The following is an 18,817-nucleotide window of genomic DNA, read 5'->3' on the forward strand; positions in this document are numbered from 1 at the left end:
TCACACAACAATTACTCAATTACATCTGCCCCAAGTGTAAACAGATCACTCACATGGAACAGAGGATCCAACAACTTGAGGACCATATCAAGACCCTTAAGGACATTCAGGAACTTGAGCTGTTCTTAGACACCACACTGTCCTAGACACGCAGCCCATAGCACACCAACATTATGAGGAGGCTCAAGAGGAGATCACCTCAGATATGGACAACCCTCATGCTAGGAGGCATGTCACCCTTAGAAAGAAACATAGGACCCGGACGACTCCTCAGAATATCTCTGCCCAGCTGCACTTACACAATAGATTTCAAATTCTCACACAACTAACACTTGACCAAGAAACACAGCATATTGGGGAAGACCAGAATGGCTTAGATACTGATCAGTGGCTCATCCTTGATCAGTGTGCGGGGGATAGCCCTGCCTGGGACAACACTTCACAACATTCACACTTACACAATCATGCAGGTGTACCATCCCCAGCCATAGACCAGGTGCAACAGGAACACATACAGGAGAATAGGCTCTTGGACGAATCTCAATGGATTGTCCTTGACGATTGCACCGGGGATGTTGAGGAGGAGAACAACACTTTACACCTACACAATTCACATTTATTTATTTATTTATTTATTTATTTATTTCAGTTACTTCTACCCTGCCCTTCTCACCCCCGAGGGGGGACTCAGGGCGGCTTACAAGAGAAGGCACAATTCGATGCCTATGTCAAATATACATACATACATAAAAGCAATTAAACAGTTAACAGGTTAAAATCATCAGTACATAACATCAACAGGATCACTTTTCTAGGGACCTACACAATACATTGCACAAAAGGGACCCTGTCAATCCTGAAAGTAAACAGGTCTTGGTAGTAGGCAGAAATACACCGGGGGCAAAAATACACCATATCACTCAGAGGTTCACCAGGCTCCTCAAGCCCCATCACCGCCGCCCCCTCATGTTGATTCATGTAGGAACCAATGATACTGCTAGGCATACTTTTCAAAAGATCATAAATGATTTTCGAGCTCTTGGAACAAAGCTAAAACAATCTAATGTACAGGTGGTCTTTTCATCCCTCCTCCCAGTTGTAAGACACGGTCCTACAAGGGCCAGAAAAATAGTACAGGTGAATGACTGACTTAGAAAATGATGTCAGGAGGAACACTTTGGCTTCCTCGACCATGGCCTGCTTTTCCAGGAGGATGGCCTACTGACAAGGGATGGGGTACATCTCACACAAGTAGGAAAACACCTTTTTGCTCACAGACTCGCAAATTTCATTAGGCGCACTTTAAACTAGGTCCACCGGGGGAGGGGGACAACAGCCTTGCGAACACTACTTTACCCACAATGTCAGGGAACCGCCAGAAGGCTAAACGGAGGGCTGCACAAATACGAGGACCAAGTACCAAAAGCACTATAATCCCAATTAAACAGCTCAAGGGAAGATCTCAGGGGCTCACATGTCTTTACACTAATGCACAGAGCATGGGAAATAAACAAGATGAACTCCAACTTTTAGCACAACACCACAAATATGATATCATGGGCATCACTGAAACCTGGTGGGATGACTCCTATCGCTGGAATGTAGACATCGAGGGCTATAACCTCTTTCACAGAAACCAAACAAAGGGGAGAGGAGGCGGAGTAGCCTTATATGTCAAAAACTCTTATGCTGCAGAAGAGATGCAAGACAGTAATCCGGGAAACCAGCTTGAAAGCATCTGGATAAGAATCAAGGGAACTGGGACTCAAAAAGATCTCATTGTAGGCGTCTACTACAGACCTCCAAGCCAGGAGGAAGAACTAGATGAAGTCTTCTGCCAACAGTTGACCAAACAGGCACAGAGAAGAGATGTAGTAGTCATGGGCAATTTCAATTATCCCGATATTTTCTGGAAAACACGGCCAAGAGTACAAGGTCCAACAAATTCCTCGCTTGCTTTGCAGACAATTTCATGGTCCAGAAGGTAGAAGAGGCAACAAGGGGGTTGGCTACTCTTGATCTCATCCTAACAAATGCGCAGGACCTGATCGATGCGGTTGAAGTGGTCGGATCCTTAGGGGCAAGTGACCATGTGCTCCTGCAATTGAGGTACAAAGGAAGGCCAAAACTAAGACAAGTCAAACCCGCATTTTGGACTTTAGGAGAGCCGATTTCCAAAAAATGAAGGAAACGCTGAGCAGCATTCCGTGGACACAGATACTAAAAGATAAGGGAGTTACGGATAGATGGTAATTTCTCAATAGTGAAATACTCAAGGCATAATTGCAAACTGTGCCAACAAAGAGAAAAAATAGGACAAGTGCAAAGAAGCCAGAATGGATGTCCAAAGAACTTCTAACTGTGCTAAAACACAAAAGAGACATGCACAAGAAGTGGAAAAAGGGAGAAATCACCAAAGAAGAATTCAAACAAATAGCCAACACCTGTAGGGAAAAGGTCCGCAAGGCTAAAGCACAAAACGAGCTCAGGCTTGCCAGGGACATTAAAAACAAGGAAAAGGAAAAACAAGGAGGTGATAGGTCCTCTTCGAGGAGAAGACGGGGCAATGCTGACAGGGGGTAGGGAAAAGGCAGAACTACTTAATGCCTTCTTTGCCTCGGTCTACTCGCAAAAAGAAGGTCACCTTCAACCTCAGCAAGATGGAGTGGATGAGGGATTAGAGGACATCCAACCCCAAATTGGGAAACAAGTCGTCCAGGAATACCTGGCCGCTCTAAATGAGTTCAAGTTGCAACTCAGCTTTTGCGCTTTCTTCTTTCATCTTGATTAGAAGGCTCCTCAGCTCCTCCTCACTTCTCTCAAACTATTCACTTCTTCATAAAAGACAGTTACCTGGATACATATAAACAGGTTTCAACTTATATTTAGCTTGCTTCTTTAACCAATTTCTCAGCTGTTCCTCAGCTTTTTCTTTTTAGACCTTAACTCACTCACTAACTTTCCTAGACTGCTTCCAGCAGCCTCCCTAACTATCACAGAATTTTCAGTTGGGCTTTTTCCAACCCCTAACGATTCCACATTGGAGAGTAAACACCTGGCTCACTATTTAATGTAGCCTTTCACTTCCTGACAACCTGTCAGGAGCTTAAACTTTTTGGTCACGTCCCACCTCTTTAGGACTAATCATCTTTAAACTCATCCGGTGACCAACTCCACATAATTAGGATCAACCATCCTCTGGTTCATTCAGCCACCAACTGACAACTTTTTAAACCAACTTCAGGCTCTTCCGAAAGACAGACAGTGTAGGGGTTTGTCTGATGTCCTTGGGGAGAGAGTTCCAGAGTCGGGGGGCCACCACAGAGAAGGCGCTGTCCCTCGTCCCCACCAGACGCGGGAACGTAGTATATACGCACGCTCATGTGTGTTTGTTTAATAAACAATGATGAAATGCAAACTCTGCTGATTCCCTAGCAAATGAAAATCATTTTGTTTGGTGACAGTTTCTCCTTGTCCGAAGAATAGGTTATACATGAGGACAATCTAATGTTGTGGCATCCCCATTTCTTTTAGTTCATGATCTCATGATGTAAAGACTTTGTTGTATATTTTGAATACAGATTAATTTTCTACTGAAATTCTTTGGTGCAATTCATTTTCCAATATTTATTTGTCATACGGTCCCTAGTGCCTCTTCCTTTTATGAGCCCAGCTTTAGGATCTGGTATTTCTTTTTTCATAAATAGTACAAGTGCTTGACTTAAAATTTTCAAGCATTGCTTACCTTGGCTGGAAGATGAGTAAAGTAATCCAAATGGCTATGCAAGTGTTCCCTTTCTTGGGGACTATGTATTGTTTAGATTTTTGGATCAATTCCTTCTCTGTAACTTGAAACAGCTCTATTGGTATACTATTTGTTCATGATGATACATTTCTCCCAAGGATTTTGAGAGCATCTTCTACTTTTCTTTCTGAAATTGTAGGCACATCTCTTTTTTAAAGTCTTCTTTATTGTTTCATCTCTTTTATATAGTTTTTCAGTGTATTATTTCCAGTGTCTTTTTTTATTTCAACTTGATCATGTGTTCCATATCCATCATTTGTACCTGCTTTTCCACATCCTTGGCAACTACGCATACTTTATTTATTTACCATATTTATTATATACCGCCTTTCTCAGCCCTAAGGCGACTCAAGACGGTTTACAATCCGCATAATTAAATGCCCCCAACAACATAAAATATAGTTAAAACATTAACATATAGTATATACCATATAAAAACAATAAAACCAATAAAAACCAATAAAACACAAGTCCTCAGCGTCTCATTGCAAAAAATCATTTTCCAGTCGCATCGTCCAATCGTTCTGTGGATCTAAATTAGCCTGTTACACTACATCTGCGAATGCTTGCTCAAAAGTTATGTGAGTGGCATCAACTCTCTGACTTAACAAGTAGCAGTTCTTGAACAAAAAAATGAAAACATTCAAAGGAAGATTACAAAGAGAAATAGTTGTTATCCCAACCCATTAGTGGAGATATGAATAAGGATGTTACTATGGCACACTTCTGAAGTCTTCAAAACTGCACAAATAACAAAACACATTTCTTCAGAGAAATGAAATCAGTCTAAAATATGCTGCTGGTTTCTCTCTCCCCCCCCCCCCCCCACTAATTCATTGTTCTTATCATTCCCTTTAAATAAATATGTAGTGTAGAGATGATATTTGTGGAACTGTAGAACTCTCTCCCCAATGATATTAGATCCACCCCTCCCTCCTGACCTTCCAGAAATAAACTCAAATCCTGGCTTTGGGATCAAGTGTTTGTGCAGAAAATTGATCAACTGGGAAGAAAATGTCTTCGTGGACTGCAATGGACTAATTTGGATTATGTTTTGAACCGGCAAACTGCTTTAATTGTGTCAATTGTAACAGTGTGTTTTAATGTATTGTTTTTAGTATCTAATGGCTGCCTACCGTAAGCCGCCCTGAGTACCTCTTCGGAGGTGTAAAGGACGGGATAGAAATGCCATAAATAAATAAATAAATAAATAAATATTTTATGGAGTCAGATATTATCTACAATGTCGTTTATAAAAATTTATTCAATTTAATAATGTGCCTTATAAAATGTATTCTTTTTAAAAATCTCTTCTCGTGACCAACTCACTTAGATGTTCTTTACTTTCACTCCCAATTTGACATTTGAATTCTTTTACCATTTTAAGGATGATAAAGTTGTGATGCCAGTAGTTCCACCACTGATCATACCTTCTGGTCACCATAAAATGATGAAATCAGATGTACAGATGTATTAATTGCAATGAATTTTAATTTTGGTATGATAAGTTTATGTAGTTCCTCAACCTCCAAGGCTTATTCAACACTGGCATGACCTACTTTTTTACCCCATCTTATCTGTGTAGCCGGCAGTGACACTTTCATTTGCAATGCAGTTGATCAGTTTTGAATACACTTTTTTGGATGAATAAATTATGGATTTTTATGTGACCTGTGGAAAAAAAGTGCTAAAGGGCCTCCATTTCCATTTCCCATTTAATATTAGATCCTCCTGGGACAGTCTGAGCTCTCTTACCTTTTTGCAATGGTATTCAGGAAAGGGGTAGTTCCTTTTTTTTTTGTTGAGTTACAGTACTCATGTAAGGGAACGGGGTCCCTGACCCTCCGGGATCTTAGAATCATAGAATCATAGTGTTGGAAGAGACCTCATGGGCCATCCAGTCCAACCCCCTGCCAAGAAGAAGGAATATTGCATTCAAAGCACTCCTGACAGATGACCATTGAGCCTCTGTTTAAAATCCTCCAAAGAAGGAGCCTCCACCACACTCTGGGGCAGAGAGTTCCACTGCTGAACAGCTCTCACAGTCAGGAAGTTCTTCCTCATGTTCAGATGGAATCTCCTTTCTTGTAGTTACCAGTCTGCTATGGATCAGAAGCAAGAGTCCAAACAGTTAAGAAGCAAAACACAGTTTATTCATATTGCGCAACAGAAAGGCGGACAGACAGCATAACACAGTATGCGATACCAAGCCGTCCACCCCGACTGGGGCTTATATACCTTACTTGTTGACAACTTAAGGTTCCCCTTTATCCTTATTTAGGCATTACGAGCATTACATTGCAAGCGTTAAGCAAACATTTCGCTTAGTATAAACATCTTTAGGAAGGAGCTTACCACAAAGTTTCCTTTTCAGTAAACAACTCCCCATATATAGTAGCATAGCATATATTGCATACATTTCTCAGTAACTGACCGACCACACTGGCCGACCACAGCTATTTCCTAAAATAAGCTGTGTAACACTAAAATAAGCTACCTTTTAGGGGAGGCAGGCTGCACCTTTGAATAGAAGTTGATAATGTGCCTTCTCTGACACCCTCTACTGGCAGACTAACAAAATGAAGTCACTTTGGTTCACTGTTCCTCTCACTCACATTGATCCTTGGATAAGTTGATCCATGTTGTTCGATTAAAATTACGTGAGTGTATATAGTAAACAAAGTACAGGCAGTCCATGAGTTACAGGCAAGATAGGTTCTGTAGATTTGTTCTTAAGTTGAATTTGTATATGTAACTCAGAACAGATACAATTTTTAAGTTTAACTCCACACACACACACATTTGGATACCATATGGAAGGGTTAACACTCCTGTGGTGTTTGTTTTGCTGTCAGTGCCCTGTTCAGATTTTCCCTCAGTTTTTATCCCTGTTATAATTGAATTTGGGGGGGGGGGGGGATGGCTTGTTGCTGAAACAAGGATTGGTGGGAAAGCTTCAGTGGAGACACCTTTCCCCCATGATAACCCTTTCAGGAGTGAATTTCCCTTCCAAGGGGTAGATTGGATTTTGTCGCACCTCCGTACTTAAGTCGGATATAAGGCAGATGTCTGTAACTTAGTGACTGCCTGTATAGCTTTTAATGTAGTACTATCATTGAACATGATGTCTTGTGAAGTAAGGTAAACTACACTTGGCCATCGGAATTTACTCAAGTAAACAAGGAAAGAATAAAGTGAATCATACTTAAAATTACTTTATGTAGGGAGGAGTGGATATCATGCAGTCCTCCAGATCTTGTTGGACTGCATTCCCCAGCATTCCACACCATTGACTGTCCTGGTTGGTGGCAGTGGTAGTCTATAAGCACTGGGAAGAAGGCCTTTGTCAAACCCTGGCCAGCACATCCAGTTGCAGTTAGACATGTGAAGGGCCAAATGTCCCTCACTCTGATGTAGAGGACTGTGGTATCAAACTGGGGTAAACAGCTACAGCTCTTGAAATGTTGTTGGACTGTAAGTCCCAAAAGCGGCAGTCGGCCTAGCTAGTGAAGGATGATGGAGGTTGCCATCCAAAGAAATCAGGAAAGCTGTGGATTCCCTGTCTTTGGAGTATGCCAACAACTTTTCATAAAAGGTAAAATTTGGGGAAGTGTTTAAATGGAAACGATGTCTTGTGTTTTGGTCAATTAACTCCAGTCACAAGGTGTATCAATTGAGATAGAAAAGTTTGATGAATTGGAATTGGAAGAAACAAAAGTCACAAATTGTGTTTAGATGCGAGGGCAGGGGGAATTTGGGGGAAAGACTGTAGAGAGCTATGAAGAAAAGCAAATTATATTGGATGCTGACATAGATGGAAAACCACATAACAACTTTGCAAAATATATTTTGCATAAGGTTGTAGTTATAGTGCATAGTATGTGTTTCTAATGTGGGTATATGTGTTACTAAGACTTTTATACATTGCAGCATCAGTGTGTTTAGCATAAAGTAGGTTGTCATGTAAATGTGGACAAACCAGTATTTCAGTTATGGTCAGATGTGTCATTTACAAACCAAAGAAAAGAAGTTAGGTTAAAGATTGGGCATATGGCGTGCTTCATTGTCTTTGCCTACATTCATGCCTTGAAGTGATCTCCTTTCCAATCAGCTAACCTTTCTGAATGTCTACTTGTCCCATTCCTATAGATTGTTCTGTATACCCCATTTTTTATTTCACACATAACCTTAATTTTGATTAATGATGTTAATCTACAAAATTCTTCAGGTTCTTCAGCTCTTTTGGGGAATTCTTATGTTTTAATTATCACAGGGAGCAAGTTACTATTGAAAGGTTTTTCTTGCATTCATAGCATCATAGAATCATAGAATCAAAGAGTTGGAAGAGACCTCATGGGCCATCCAGTCCAACCCCCTGCCAAGAAGCAGGAATATTGCATTCAAATCACCCCTGACAGATGGCCATCCAGCCTCTGTTTAAAAGCTTCCAAAGAAGGAGCCTCCACCACACTCCGGGGCAGAGAGTTCCACTGCTGAACGGCTCTCACAGTCAGGAAGTTCTTCCTCATGTTCAGATGGAATCTCCTCTCTTGTAGTTTGAAGCCATTGTTCCGCGTCCTAGGGAAGCAGAAAACAAGCTTGCTCCCTCCTCCCTGTGGCTTCCTCTCACATATTTATACATGGCTATCATATCCCCTCTCAGCCTTCTCTTCTTCAGGCTAAACATGCCCAGCTCCTTAAGCCGCTCCTCATAGGGCTTGTTCTCCAGACCTTTTATCATTTTAGTCGCTCTCCTCTGGACACATTCCAGCTTGTCAATATCTCTCTTGAATTGTGGTGCCCAGAATTGGACACAATATTCCAGATGTGGTCTAACCAAAGCAGAATAGAGGGGTAGCATTACTTCCTTAGATCTAGACACTATGCTCCTATTGATGCAGGCCAAAATCCCATTGGCTTTTTTTGCCGCCACATCACATTGTTGGCTCATGTTTAACTTGTTGTCCACGAGGACTCCAAGATCTTTTTCACACGTACTGCTCTCGAGCCAGGCATCCCCCATTCTGTATCTTTGCATTTCGTTTTTCCTGCCAAAGTGGAGTATCTTGCATTTGTCACTGTTGAACTTCATTTTGTTAGTTTTGGCCCATCTCTCTAATCTGTCAAGATCGTTTTGAATCCTGCTCCTGTCCTCCGGAGTATTGGCTATCCCTCCCAATTTGGTGTCGTCTGCAAACTTGATGATCCTGCCTTCTAACCCTTCATCTAAGTCATTAATAAAGATGCTGAACAGGACCGGGCCCAGGACGGAACCCTGCGGCACTCCGCTCGTCACTTCTTTCCAGGATGAAGAGGAAGCATTGGTGAGCACCCCCTGGGTTCGTCCATTTAACCAATTACAGATCCACCTCACCGTAGTTTTGCCTAGCCCACATTGGACTAGTTTCCTTGCCAGAAGGTCATGGGGGACCTTGTCGAAGGCCTTACTGAAATCCAGGTACGCTACATCCACGGCATTTCCCGCATCTACCCAGCTTGTAGCTCTATCGAAGAAAGAGATCAGATTAGTCTGGCATGACTTGTTTTTGATAAATCCATGTTGACTATTAGCAATGACCGCATTTGTTTCTAAGTGTTTGCAGACCACTTCTTTAACAATCTTTTCCAGAATCTTGCCTGGTATTGACGTGAGGCTGACCGGACGGTAGTTGTTTGGGTCATCCTTTTTTCCCTTCTTGAAGATTGGGACCACATTGGCCCTCCTCCAATCTGCTGGAACTTCTCCCGTTCTCCAAGAACTCTCAAAGATGGTTGCCAATGGTTCCGAAATGACATCCGCTAGTTCCTTCAATACTCTTGGGTGTAGTTGATCTGGCCCTGGGGACTTGAACTCATTTAGAGCGGCCAGGTATTCCTGTACGACTTGTTTCCCAATTTGGAGTTGGATGTCCTCAAATCCCTCATCCACTCCGTCTTGCTGAGGTTGAAGATGACTTTCTTTTTGTGAGAAGACCGAGGCAAAGAAGGTATTTAGTAGTTCTGCCTTTTCCCTATCCCCTGTCAGCATTGCCCCATCTTCTCCTCGAAGAGGCCCTATCGCCTCCTTGTTTTTCCTTTTTCTACTGACATAAGAAAAGAATCCCTTTTTATTGTTTTTAATGTCCCTGGCAAGCCTGAGCTCGTTTTGTGCTTTAGCCTTGTGGACCTTTTCCCTATAGCTGTTGGCTATTTGTTTGAATTCTTCTTTGGTGATTTCTCCCTTTTTCCAGTTCTTGTGCATGTCTCTTTTGTGTCTCAGCACAGTTAGAAGTTCTTTGGACATCCATTCTGGCTTCTTTGCACTTGTCCTATTTTTTCTTTTTGTTGGCACGGTTTGCAACTGCGCCTTGAGTATTTCACTCTTGAGAAACTCCCATCCATCCGTAACTCCCTTGTCTTTTAGTATCTGTGTCCACGGAATGCTGCTCAGTGTTTCCTTCATTTTTTGGAAACCAGCTTTCCTAAAGTCCAAAATGCGGGTTTGACTTGTCTTAGTTTCGGCCTTTCTTTGTACCTCAAATTGCAGGAGCACATGGTCACTTGCCCCTAAGGATCCTACCACTTCAACCACATCGATCAGGTCCTCCACATTTGTTAGGATGAGATCAAGAGTAGCCAATCCCCTTGTTGCCTCTTCTACCTTCTGGACCATGAAATTGTCTGCAAGGCAAGCGAGGAATTTGTTGGACTTTGTACTCTTGGCCGAGTTTGTTTTCCAGCAAATATCGGGATAGTTGAAATCGCCCATGACTACTACATCTCTTCTCTGTGCCTGTTTGGTCAACTGTTGGCAGAAGACTTCATCAATCATTCATGCTGTAGTAAGCTTGTATGGGGTTGTGGCTTAGTTGTCCCCTTCCAGTTTGACCTGAGAGGTCATCAATATTTTACTAGGCAGTTTCTGCATACCTTATATTGAGGACAGATTTGACTCATATGTTTCATATGGCGACACATAATTTGACACATGAGAAAGTTAGTGATCTCACCACAGAATAAGACAGGGGTCCCCAAACTACGGCCCGCGGGCCGTATGTGGCCCGCCGAGGGCATTTCTCCGGCCCGCGCGCCGCTCCGCCCATCGTGGGAACCCTCTGCTCCGGCCCTTATGCTCGTGTGGGAGGGAGAAGCCTTTTGTAGTTTACCTGCCTCCTTGGAGACCAGAGCGGCCGGAGCAGAGGGTTCCTGCGAAGGCCGGAGCGGGGCCGGGTGGCCATGGCCAGGCCAGGCGTTCTCTGGCGTTCTCTGGCCACGCCCACCCGGCCTTCGCAGGAACCCTCTGCTCCGGCCGCTCTGGTCTCCAAGGAGGCAGGTAAACTACAACTCCAAAACCAAAGGACACTGCCCACCAAACCCTTCCAATATTTTCCATTGGTCATGGGAGAACTGTGTGCCAAGTTTGGTTCAGTTCCACCGTTGATGGTGTTCAGAATGCTCTTTGATTGTAGGTGAACTATAAATCCCAGCAACTACAACTCTCAAACGTCAAGATTCTATTTTCCCCATACTCCACAAGTGTTCACATTTGGGCATATGGAATATCAGTGCCAAGTTTGGTCCAGATCCATCATTGTTTGTGTCCACAATGATCTCTGAATGTTGGTGAACTACAACTCCAAAACCAAAGGACACTGCCCACCAAACCCTTCCACTATTTTCAGTTGGTCATGGGAGAAATGTGTGCCAAGTTTGGTTCAATTCCATCGTTGGTGGGGTTCAGAATACTCTTTGATTGTAGGTGAACTATAAATCCCAGCAACTACAACTCCCAAATGACAAAATCATTTTTTTTGAGTGAAGGACATATATTGGGTTGTTAGGTGTCTTGTGTCTAAAATTGGTGTCAATTCGTCCAGTGGTTTTTGAGTTCTGCTAATCCTACAAACAAACATTACATTTTTATTTATATAGAAGTGTGGGTCTTTTTTTATTATTTGGGGGTGGGGGTTGCACTGCAAATAATATATGTGCAGAGTGCATAGGAATTCATTCATGTTTTTTTTCAAATTATAATCCGGCCCCCCAACAGTTTGCGGGACTGTGACCCTGCCCTCTGTTCAAAAGGTTTGGGGACCCCTGGAATAAGAACAACAAAGCTATACAGGCAGTCCCCAAGTTACAGACATCCGACTTACATCCGACTCATCAACAAAGCCTACATGGGGCCATTAACTGTGAATATAGTGCTAATTCCCATAATGTACACATGAAATACCATCACTCTTTAAAAAAATATAAAGCCTTAATGGGAAAGGAGCTTAGGGAAAGGAGGGGCAACTACTATAAGATAATCCTTCCTTGTGTTTCCTTGGCTGTCAGGTGGTTTTATCGCCATGGTGGCACAATGGGTTAAACCCTTGTGCCGGCTGAATGCTGACCTGAAGATCTGAAGGTCGGTGGTTTGAATTAATGAGATGGGGTGATCTCCCGTCTGTCAGCCCCAGCTTCCCACATGAGGACATGAGAGAAGCCTCTCACAGGATGATAACACATCTAGGCATCCCCTGGGCAACGCCTTTGTAGATGGCCAGTTCTCTCATACTAGAAGCGACTTGCAGTATATTCTCAATTTGCTTCTGACACAATAAAAAAAAAACTCTTACAGAGGATATCTATATCTGTCACAGCAGTTTTCACCACTTGTGATTTTAAACTGGTGGCCAGTGTCCTATTTTGCATCTGTTTTCCAAACTTCACGTTTGGAGGGTTTTTGTAAATGTAAATCTTCAGGCAGATGCATGTAGGAAAAGATACTTTATCCAGTTCTAAGTTCTGTGGAGTTTTATAAACAACTCAACATTTTGAATTAAGACCAAAACCAAATTGTGTAGGAAAAGATACTTTATCCAGTTCTAGGTTCTGTGGAGTTTTATAAGCAACTCGATATTTTGAATTTAGACCAAAACCAAATTGGAATCCATTGTTAGAGAAAAAACGTGTGGCACCATATCTTCAGAATGCTTGGTCCCTGCTACAAATGATTGATCCCATTTTTTCAGATAATCCCCAAAGGCATGCATAATTGAAGTAGAATAGTACAGACAAATTGAAGGCCATACTATATTGTGACTGTGCGATTCTAGATAACATTTTTAGAGATTTCACTAAGAAAAATATTTTGAAGGCAAATGTTTATTGGGTTGTAAGTTAACTGCTTTTTCCCCCTTTTCATTTGAGGTGACCTGTGTTGACTTCCAAGTGGCTTGGACCTGTTAGAAGCTCCTGCCAGCCTAATGCCATGAATGTTGAGGCGGACAATGCGGAAGAAAAAGCTGTCCATTCCTGGTCAAGGATCTCCTCTGCAGGACAGAAAGCCTTGGAAGAAGCTCTCAGGGTGTTCAACCCCATGTCTAAAGATCTGTCTGACACAGAGACCCAGCTAGTAGCTTTTCTTCAAGGGCTCAGGGAAGAAGGATACCAGCCCACTATTCTAAGGAGTAAAGACGTGTATGGGTACAGCTCATGCACAGCCAGGATGCCCAGCCAAAAAAAAGGCAGTGCCCAGGACACTTCAACAACTGCCCCTATTTCAGAGTCTGCTAAGGTTCCTGCCAGAAACATGGGAACAATGGCCAAAGCATCTTCTCACTTAGCAGGTATTATAGTAAGTTCTTCTAAAAACTCTGCCAGGCCATTATCCAAGAATAGGAATGCTACAAACCTCCTGTTGAACTCACTGAAACGGACACGTTCAGGCACTTCAAGAGCCTCAGCAATGGGTTTCCCTGCCAACATGTACCCTGGTGTGTACCCAGCAATGAGGTTGTCTGTTGTGCTGGAGGCCTTGGTCCCTATAAAAGCAACAGCATCCTGCCTGGAGTCAAAATGTAAAGAGGGGCACCTTGGGATATCTCCTTCAGACCTTAAGCTCCTCAAGGCAGCTAGCGCATCCAGGCAGTCTGCCACAATCAAGGCCAACCAACTGGACTCGAAAGATTATAGGCATATAATAAAGAAAGTGCCGGACTCTACTTCTCTGACTGTGAGCCTTATGAAAGGACCAAAGGGTGGGATACTGAGGGAAAGCAATGCCTGCAAAGCCTCTGGAATCCTAAATGGCAGAATTTCCGGAAGCCCCTCCCAAAGCTGTAGCACGGCAGCTACTAGAAATAAGGAGCCATCAGTAGACAAAACAGAGTGGAGAGGAGAGAGCAGCCTTCAAGAGACTGTTGGGCAGAAAAGGAAAAAAGGGGAGGAGAGAAAGGAATTGCCATGCAGGAAGAAACCGAGTTCTGTTCCATCTCCCAGTCAAGTGGAGCTGGCTTCGAAAACATTAAACCTGCTGAAATTCCAGGCCATCAAGGTGAACAGCTCCTCTGATGACGAATTGAGGAGGAGAGCACAGAGAATCCTTAGAGTGAACCTGTCCCCTGTTATTAGAATTCAACCACTGCCTCATTCTCACAGTGTCCCTTGAGTTGCTTTGCTGAGGGGGAGCCATCGTATAAGGATGAGCAGATCAACTTCAGGTCTGTTGAGACTGGGTGATGAGAGGGATGTCCATGTCTGCAGCCATTGGGCTATTGGTCCATAGGCTAGCAGTGGAGGAAAAAATATGCAGAGCTGGTCAATTGGTGGATTATAAAACTCTGTTTAGAAATTCTGGAGTTGTTCTTCACATAGAGGAAGGCAGAGCAGAACACTAGCTTTCTTCTGAGACACTTTTCTATGGCGCTTTTGTAAACCTGATAAGAGTGTACATCTGGGATGTGGGACACTAGGGATATTGCTGTGCTGTGATTTTCTTTTCCTTTTTTCAACCTGTAAATCTACTATGATTTATTTTAATCCTATTTTATATACTTATTATTAAATATAAATATCTATTGATTTATGTACACATATTGCCCAAGGGCTGTTAGAATGTGAACCTGTCTCCTTCATGGCCCCTTTCTATAGAACTGGGTTCAGAAGTGTTCTTCCTCTTATCCTTTCCCCAGAGCCATTTGCTTCTCTTCAGTGTTGCTTCTCTTCTCTTCAGACCTGAAGGGCACCCTCTTCCCTACTAGTCACTGGCGCTTGTCTGAAGCTGCTAAAGCAGCCTCATACCTGGCTTGGGCTAAAGCTCATAGACCAGCTGGAGGAGCCCTCCAAGTCAATGCAAAGAGAGTACAGAACAGGTGTGTTTTCTCTCATATTCCCCACTCTTTCCTTGCCAGGAAATATTAAAATAGGCCATGAAGCCATGGCAGATGAAAAAGGACGTTTATCCCAAATGTAGAGACCTTTTTGAGAAGGTGGCAAGAATGCCTCAAGTGGGCAGAGAAGAGGCCCTTTAGATTTCTGCCAAGAAACAGGAAACCTTCCCCACAACTTGGTGCCTCTCTATGAATTCAGCTGCCGGCTAGTGTCTTGTGCTCTTCCATATACTTGCCTCCTAAGGGTAACATTTACCAAATCAGATGGCACTGGCTCTTGTTTTCTTCTTTACTCTTAAGTTAAAAATGAACCTGTGGCTGTCCAAGAGCATAAGGACATGTTAACTGGCAAATAATGCATTTCAGTGCAATTGTTAAACATTTCCCCTGTCAGACTTTTTAGTATGTCTGACTTGTGGACATTGGGCTTTTGAATGTATTGGTTGTGTCTGAACAGTCTGGGTTGTAGGTGCTACTGTTCTAGCAGTAGCAGCAAGAGGTTCTTGGGGTTGTTTTTGAAGTGACTTAATGTGATTCTTGTCCTGTGTTGCAAAAGGGAAGCTAAATTTGTCTCAACAAAGGTTTCTGTTCTAAATACATTGAGGTTTCATAAACATATACTTGCTAGCATCTTCAGTATTTCAAGAGTCTACTGTTGTTGTGTCACGTTTGCAAACCTAAGCTTGTTTTGCCAATCTAGTTAACCGTCAGAACAATAGTTCTGTGAAGGTGTTGAAGAGTGTGCTGGAGATCCTCCATTCTTGTTAAAGCTGCTGTTCCCAGAATAATTTTGAACAGAAAACACAGCATTTACACTGGTTTAGGTATGCTAGTAGATGATCTGTTGAGGTATTTGGTTAATAAAACCTCTATTTCTACACTCTGGTGTTCAGGTTTCTGTGTTGTACTAAAATAACCTTCAAACCTTTCCAACTGTTTAAAAGAATTTGGTCTTTATGGTAACCCAATGAAATTGTTGCTTTAGAGCGGGCATGGGCAAACTTGGGCCCTCCAGGTGTGTTGGACTTCAACTTCCATAATTCCTAACAGCCTACCAGCTGTTAGGACTTGTGGGAGTTGAAGTCCAAAACACCTGGAGGACCCAAGTCTGCCAATGCCTGCTTTAGAGTTTACATGACTTGGGATGTTAGGCAGTGGTAGCAGAATTCTGAGCCATACCATTTCAGATTGCAAGTGGTAGTGGTGGCCATTGTTTTTCAGTGTCCTATCCTATCAAAAACTTCATGCATTCAGGAGACATACCCATGAGGTAAAGAGGAGACTATCCTCACCCTCTCCTCCATGTGAGGGTATAGACCCAACGTGCACAATTTGGCAATGGGTAGGGGTGAAATTTAAAATAGGCTTCTTTGGGCTGCAGATAGATTTTTAACTCCTCACCAAATCACAACACTCAGGATTCCATAACATCAAGCTACAGCAGTAAAAGTTGTGCCAGACTACATTAATTTTATAGCGTAGATCTCTTTAATTTTTTAAATAATATTTATTCCCAATTAAAACATAGTACAATTATCTTATCACATCTTTTACTCCCAGATATGTACCCCAGCCCTCCTATTATTTACACGGCATTATAAAAATACATCACTGTAAATTCTATTGCTTCTACATTATTCTAATTTTGTCCGATACATATCATTATTGTAATGTGTTTTTTAATTGCTCAACCACAATCGTTTTTGCACGTTTGGTGGTATACATTCACCATTGCTTTTACACATGGAGTTAGTAAATGAGTTCCAAGTTATATCAAATAGTTCTTTCAGTTCTCCTTTTGCTAATCTTAATTTGTAGGTTAAGCTTGCTCCCTATGTCTTTGAACTGTACTAAAATGGCTGACCTTGTAGGTGCCACAAGATATATGGCAATGCAATCTGTCAAGCAGCAGATTTTTAGTTTCTTCAGTATCCTTCACTTTGGCAGTTTTGTCCCCTCTTTCTCCTTGTTCCAAGATCAGCTGTTTCCACTCTCTGTCTGATTCTCAGCAACTTCTTGCACCCAAATTCATCTTTTTTGAAGGAGGAGGCTGGGGGTGACTCCATCTCCTGCCTACTTCATGTGGTTCACCCTGGCAGCTAAATGAGGAGCCCAAGCCTAATGAGGAGTATGGTTGATGCAACCTTGGTTCTTCCCAAGCACGCCGACTCTCCTTGGCTCATGGCTTTGCTATAGCTGCCACTGCTATCCTCTTCAGTGCCTCCTGTTCCCCAAAAGGTGCTCTGGCCTCTGCATGGATGTCTCCTGGGCCAACCAGTGAAAGTGGCAGCCTCTTTGGGCTACCCAAATGCTTTGGTGGGCCACAAGCAGCCTACGAGCCATATGTTGTGCAGGTCTGGTGTAGACTGTCCCTGCAGAATTCTGGTATTACAATACTGTAATATCTCCTTCTGTTTAGAGCCTTTTTTCCAGGAAGATTACCATCGAATCCTGAATTCAGCCATTGGGGGTTGTACTATTATTTTGACCCTATCCTGTGCTTCTTGTGATGAACTTATCTCGCTTGCTTATATGGTAAACATTAAGTGGAGTTTGTTTGTGTAGGTAATCTTCTTCTCCCCAGCACACCATTTTTTTGTTCTAGCCCATATCCATGTCCTGAAAAATAACCAATATATTATGCTCGATTACAAGTCTTTGCTCAACTTGCACATCTCATATTTTACAGTTTCAGCCATAGGAATTGTGTGGTCACATGAAATCCATTGGGGTTTGTTGAGCAGCCCCCGGAGCCCCTCAAGCTCATTGTGAAAACAATTCAGATAAAAATATAGAATCATGCCCCAGAAGCCTCTGGGGAGCATGATTCTTCATTTGCCAGAAGCAGATGGTGTTTAGCTGCCAAATAATATTAGAGAGAGAAAAAACCCTACCTGTCTTTTGTTGAAAAACAACAGCAGATAGATGTGGTCAGCAGTGGTCTAAACACAGATAGAAAATGTTATAAGCATGTAATGCAGGGGTGGACCTCCTTTGTAGACCATTTGGCAGATATTCTTCTTTGCTAGGTTGGCATATTCAATTGTTTTGGAAATCTGCTCTTGTAAAATGTGGGAAAGCTTGGACAATCTTGGCATGTGTCACAGGGAACCATTTGGAGACCTGCACAGCTTCTTTTTTTCAGGTCTCAGAATCTGAGTGTCTATTCTTAGTTTATGCTGTACAGAATGGAACAAGGAGAAAATTCTGTTGGTGATTTTGTTTGTTCTGATCAAGTTGTGTTAAAGGGGACTTCTTCCTAAACTATCTTGGTTTTCCTTTCTATGGGTTTGCCCATCTTTTCAGCCTTGGGCACAAAGAAAAGGCTAGGACCTTTTATCTGTGCCAAAGCAAGATTCTTCTACAGTTGTCTTCTTGAAAAATAAAGCCCTTCTATGGTATTCTTCCAGTGCACTAAATCCTGACCAAGCTTATTGTTACTTTTGTTGGTAATGTATAAAAACTAAAAGGCACAAAATACACATGCAAGCTTTCAATGCCCACCCAGCCACTCCATCAAAGATAAAATACCATGCAAGAGGAGAAAAGTGGCAGCTTTGGAGTCACAAGTCTGCATCGTGCTACAGATGTTTGCTTAAGGTGAACCCGAGGAAGGTTGATCCATATGAAAGACCACTCCCCTTTTTGGGAACAAAGGCAAGAAAAGAAATGCAATCAAACTTGCAGTCAAGTCAAAAGCCAGTGCAGTGATTTCAGCCTTGGACTCAGACAGGAATTTGCATTCCTACTCAGCCATGGAAACCACATCACTGTAGGCAGATTTGATATCTATAGAAGGGTAAAGTGCAGGGTAGGCTGTCCTATATATGAATTCATGGTAGGATACAGAAGAGAAAATCCACAGGGTGCTTTG

General features: G+C 42.5%; 1 protein-coding gene across 7 annotated transcripts in view; it reads left to right on the forward strand.

Moving 5' to 3' along the window:
* The window catches only part of CCDC71 (coiled-coil domain containing 71), a 44,673-nt gene extending 28,850 nt beyond the window's left edge, over window positions 1-15,823 (forward strand). For all 7 annotated transcript variants that reach the window (XM_067463428.1, XM_060766514.2, XM_067463427.1 and 4 more), the window contains one exon: window positions 12,983-15,823. In XM_067463428.1, coding sequence (XP_067319529.1) covers window positions 13,044-14,222 — 1,179 coding nt within the window. In that variant the 5' untranslated portion in view covers window positions 12,983-13,043 and the 3' untranslated portion in view covers window positions 14,223-15,823. The remainder of the gene's footprint in view (window positions 1-12,982) is intronic.
* The last annotated feature ends 2,994 nt before the right edge of the window (window positions 15,824-18,817 follow it).

Source organism: Anolis sagrei, chromosome 2 (genome assembly GCF_037176765.1).
Source record: "Anolis sagrei isolate rAnoSag1 chromosome 2, rAnoSag1.mat, whole genome shotgun sequence".
Taxonomy (NCBI): Eukaryota; Metazoa; Chordata; class Lepidosauria; order Squamata; family Dactyloidae; genus Anolis; species Anolis sagrei.